Source organism: Crocuta crocuta, unplaced genomic scaffold (assembly GCF_008692635.1).
Source record: "Crocuta crocuta isolate KB4526 unplaced genomic scaffold, BGI_CrCroc_1.0 scaffold392, whole genome shotgun sequence".
NCBI lineage: Eukaryota > Metazoa > Chordata > Mammalia > Carnivora > Hyaenidae > Crocuta > Crocuta crocuta.
Window position 1 is genome coordinate 42,329 of NW_027530363.1, and position 4,394 is coordinate 46,722.

The 4,394-nt window shown below is 36.1% G+C and overlaps 1 protein-coding gene across 1 annotated transcript; it reads left to right on the top strand.

The window, feature by feature from the left end:
- The first annotated feature begins 410 nt into the window (after nucleotides 1-410).
- On the top strand, nucleotides 411-1,361 carry LOC144233282 (olfactory receptor 2AJ1-like). Its single transcript, XM_077766107.1, has one exon. It carries the CDS (start codon nucleotides 411-413, stop codon nucleotides 1,359-1,361), a length of 951 nt encoding a protein of 316 aa, XP_077622233.1.
- The last annotated feature ends 3,033 nt before the right edge of the window (nucleotides 1,362-4,394 follow it).

Sequence of the window (4,394 nt, forward strand, 5' to 3'; positions counted from 1 at the left end):
AAATGATCATAGCTCTTCTGTTGAAGTTATATCTGCACAGGATCTCAAGGTGATGAATTCTTAAGTTCTTTAAGAAATGTACATGATACATATTCATCAAATTGATTGGCCTTTAGTTAATAGAACATTAAAAGTCCTTGTGTTCTTATCTGGTTACTATTAGTGATTACCATTTGTTAATAGTGGCTACAGTGTTAAAAGCATTGTTTATTAAATAATTAATGAGTGATAATTAATGAAAATTTTATATATTGAGAAGTTATTCATAATACTAAAGAGATCACAAGGAAATAATTCAGCACGAACATATGCAAAGGTGACCTGGGATAAGAAAAGTAGAGCAGATGTACAATAACACATCAAATGGAACAGTCCTCTTACCATTGTGTTCTGGGCAATGATGTTCAGCCATGGAGAAAAATAAGACTGTCACCACAGATTTTATTCTTTTGGGTCTATGGCCTGAGTTCAGCCACCTTGTGATCCTGATCTGCCTCATTCTTCTGGTATATCTTATGGCTGTGATGGGCAATGCTGTTCTCATTCTCCTCATCTGGTTGGATTCTCGACTCCACTGTCCTATGTACTTCCTGCTCAGCCAGCTTTCCCTTATTGATGTGGCTTTGATCTCAACTACTGTCCCCAAAATGGCTACAAACTTTTTCTCAGGGAAAAGAACCATATCTCAGATTGGCTGTGGAGCCCAGATCTTATTCAGCTTAACCCTGGGAATTTCTGAGTGCCTTCTGCTTACCCTCATGTCCTATGACCGCTACATTGCCATCTGCAATCCACTGCGTTATTCAGTCATGATGAGCCATACCATCTGTAAACAGATGGTCATTGGGTCCTGGGTCGGAGGGGCAATAACTTCACTGGTTCATACAGTCTATGTCATGCACTTACCCGTCTGTCATCCTCGAGAGATCCCACACTTCTTGTGTGAGGTCATGGCACTCCTGAAGCTCACTTGTGAGGACATTTCAGCATATGTAAATTCAGTGGTGGTCTCAAGCTTTCTGGTGGTCCTCATCCCTCTGAGTCTCATCCTGGCTTCTTACATCCGTATATTCCTTGCTGTTGTTCACATGAGTTCCCCTGAAGGCAAGAACAAGGCCTTGGCCACATGCTTCTCCCATCTTTGTGTGGTCAGTCTCTACTTTGGTCCTGCTGTATTAGTCTACATGAGGCCAGGATCCTTTAGAACCCCCAAAATAAACCAGTCCCTCTTTATGTTTAATGCCATTCTTACCCCTATGCTTAACCCCCTCATCTATAGCCTGAGAAACAAGGATGTAATAGCAGCTATGAAGAGTATAGTCATCAGTAGATGCTTCCTGAAAAAGGGAAAAAGCCACTGAGGTTGCTATACCTAATTATAACCATGTATTAGCATATTTCTTTGAATTGTCATTAGGAGCCTTTAGTACTTGACAAATTCAGTCCTGAGAATTATGGATATATTAGAGTTTATTTGTTCCAACCCCCTTATTGTGTGAAAATAAAAATAAAACATAAAATAACTTACTGATGTCCTCAGAACACCACTCAAAGATCCAGTTCTTCCAACAGAAAATCTTGAAACTACACTGCTTTTCTAAATAAAACAGAACATTATTCTTGTTCATATATGCCCAAGTAATAAAAGTATTCATTTATTTAATAAACATACCTCTGAATAAGAAGGTATGAGCTGCTCCTAGGGATAGTGAGAGAATTCACAATTTCAGGGTAGGCTGAGGAAGCATAATTTTAACAGCAGAACTCAATTGTTATGGAATTAAAATAACCTAATCTTCCTTGAATTATCAAAGCATCTTTTACATTGCCAAAAGCTCATACACATGCAATCCAGTAGTCAGCATTTTGTTTCATGAGGAACAAAGAGTAAACCTGCCTCCTTCATCTTGGTCAAAACAAATTTTCAATTTTCTTTGTACTCTTGCTTATGAATTCATACCCATTTTTCAAAAAAACACAGCACAAAACAAGAGGTCACAATTCTGAGAACTTAAGAAATTGGAATAAAATTATATTATCTACTTTGTAGCATTTCTGAAAGTAGAATTAACATATGTAATTTACTTAGAACAGTGCAGGCAACAGGAAAACCTTATGTTTTGTTTTTAAAGTTTTTAATATTGATTTTTTGAGAGACAGAGCATGAGCAGGGGACGGGCAGAGAGAGAAGGAGTAACAGAATCTGAAGCAGGGTCCAGGCTCTGAACTGTCAGCACAAAACCTGATGTGGGGCTCAAACTCACAAACCACGAGATCATGACCTGAGCCAAAGTCGGAGGCTTAACCAGCTGAACCACTCAGGTGACCCAAAGTCTAATGTGACATAGATCCATATATCTGAAAGCCAAACAACTCATTTAACACTCAGTACAAAAGGGAGCAAACTAGTATTTTTCTAAGATCTTTCGCCTATGCATGGTAATTGAGCTTTTATTTTATAGGTAACAAAGATGTGCCATGCTTATTTCAAGCTGGATGACAAATAGCTGAGTGTTAAAATCTGCCTTTGGTCAAGGATGAGAACAAATAACACAACACAACAAAACAAACCTTTCTTCTAGAATATAAAATAAATTTATAATGTTATCAAAGAAAAATATGTGAAATTGCTACTTTATTAATAAAAATAGTCAATTTTTTTAAAGTTGTAATTATTGGGGCAGCTGGGTGTTTCCATTGGTTGAGTGTCCGACTCTTGGTTTCAGCTCAGGTCATAATCCTGGGGTTGTAGGATTAAGGCCTACATCAGGCTCCATGCTGAGTGTGAAGCATGCTTAAGATTCTCTCTCTCTCTCTCCCTCTCTCACCCCCTACTCCTAGCCCCCACACTCTTACAATATAAATAAAAGTAACTATTTAAAAAAAATTAGACACTATTAGGTTCTGGCTTCCTCTTATAATCACTGTATGAAAATTTTGTGATATTAAATATATGCACACTTTTAGTGAGGTCAGTGAAGAACAGTGCAGTTGGAGTTTTCTTTAGTCAATGTAGTACATTACAGGCATTTCCCTCACTTCCTAATGGGAACCAGCGGAACCAAAGTTTTGTTCCTCTAGTTTTTAAGATAGATACATATGGTTGATTTTGTAAATTCTTGGGTTTCTTTGGGGTGGGTTAATTAGTTTGGTTATAAGAATTTTCTATGATTGAAGAGAATGCTTTCTTATTATTTTCAGAAGCAGACTTAACTTTGTTTCCCTCACCTGTTATTTCTAATATTTCTGCACATGGCAGCAAACAGGCAGAGTCAGCTAAGTCTCCTATTATATTTTAGAGTGACATGGAATTGCATCCCACTTCATTGGCAAATACTAGAGTAGCAGGTGTGCCTCAGGTTAGGAGCTCTAAGGCCAAATAATTACAACTACCTATAAAGAAAGAGAGAAAACTGGAATAAATACTCTATCAAAAGCACAAGTGTAAGACTTCCCACAGATATAACATAGGCAAGATACCAGCATTATGAAATAACAAAAAAGTAAAATGAACCAAGTGGACATATTATGACAAAGATAATAGTTGAAGTGAAAACACAATATAGTAAAATAAGCAGTTGGATAAATACAGGTAGAATATAAATTTTTGACCTGAAGAAATTGTTCACAAAAGTCCTAGAAAAGGATAAAGAGGTAGGAGAAAAGAGTTAACAGATACAGAAGATAAATAGATAAGTGTCCAACCCGTTATGAGACTTCTGGAGAAAAAAAATGGAAAAGATAACCTATGTTATCTCCACGAATTCTAGCAAATTAATCCAATAGCACATTAAGAGGATTTACATCTTGATCAAGTGAGACTTATTCCTGAACGGAAGGACAGTTCAACACATAAATGTCAATCAATGTTAAACACCACAGAATAAAGGGGTGAGGGTATAACATGAATAAGTCAGTGGATATAAAAAAATCATTTGACAGAATTTTACAAACTTTTATGATAAAACCAGTCAATAAACTAGGAATAGAAAGAAATGACCTCAATGCAATAAAGACCTTATATAAAAATCCAACATGGAACATCATACTCAATGGCGAAAGAATAAAGATTCTTCTCTAAGATTATGAACAATATAGGAATGCTCACTCGCAACTACATACCTTCAACATAGTCTTGAAATCTTAGAGCTATTAGTCAAGAAAAATAAATAAAATACTTCCAAATTGGAAAAAAAATAAGTAAAATTATCTGTGTAGATGACATGAGCTTATATGAAAAACAAACAAACAAATCAATATACTATTAATGTTTTTATTTAAATTTCAGTTAACATATAGTGTAATATTAGTTTCAGGTGTACAATATAACCATTCAACACTCCATACAACACCTGGTTCTCACCACAAGTGCTCTCCTTAATGCCCATCACCTA

Excerpts from the sequence above, each read along its gene's own strand:
- LOC144233282 (XM_077766107.1), top strand. The coding sequence starts at position 411 with ATGGAGAAAAATAAGACTGTCACCACAGATTTTATTCTTTTGGGTCTA.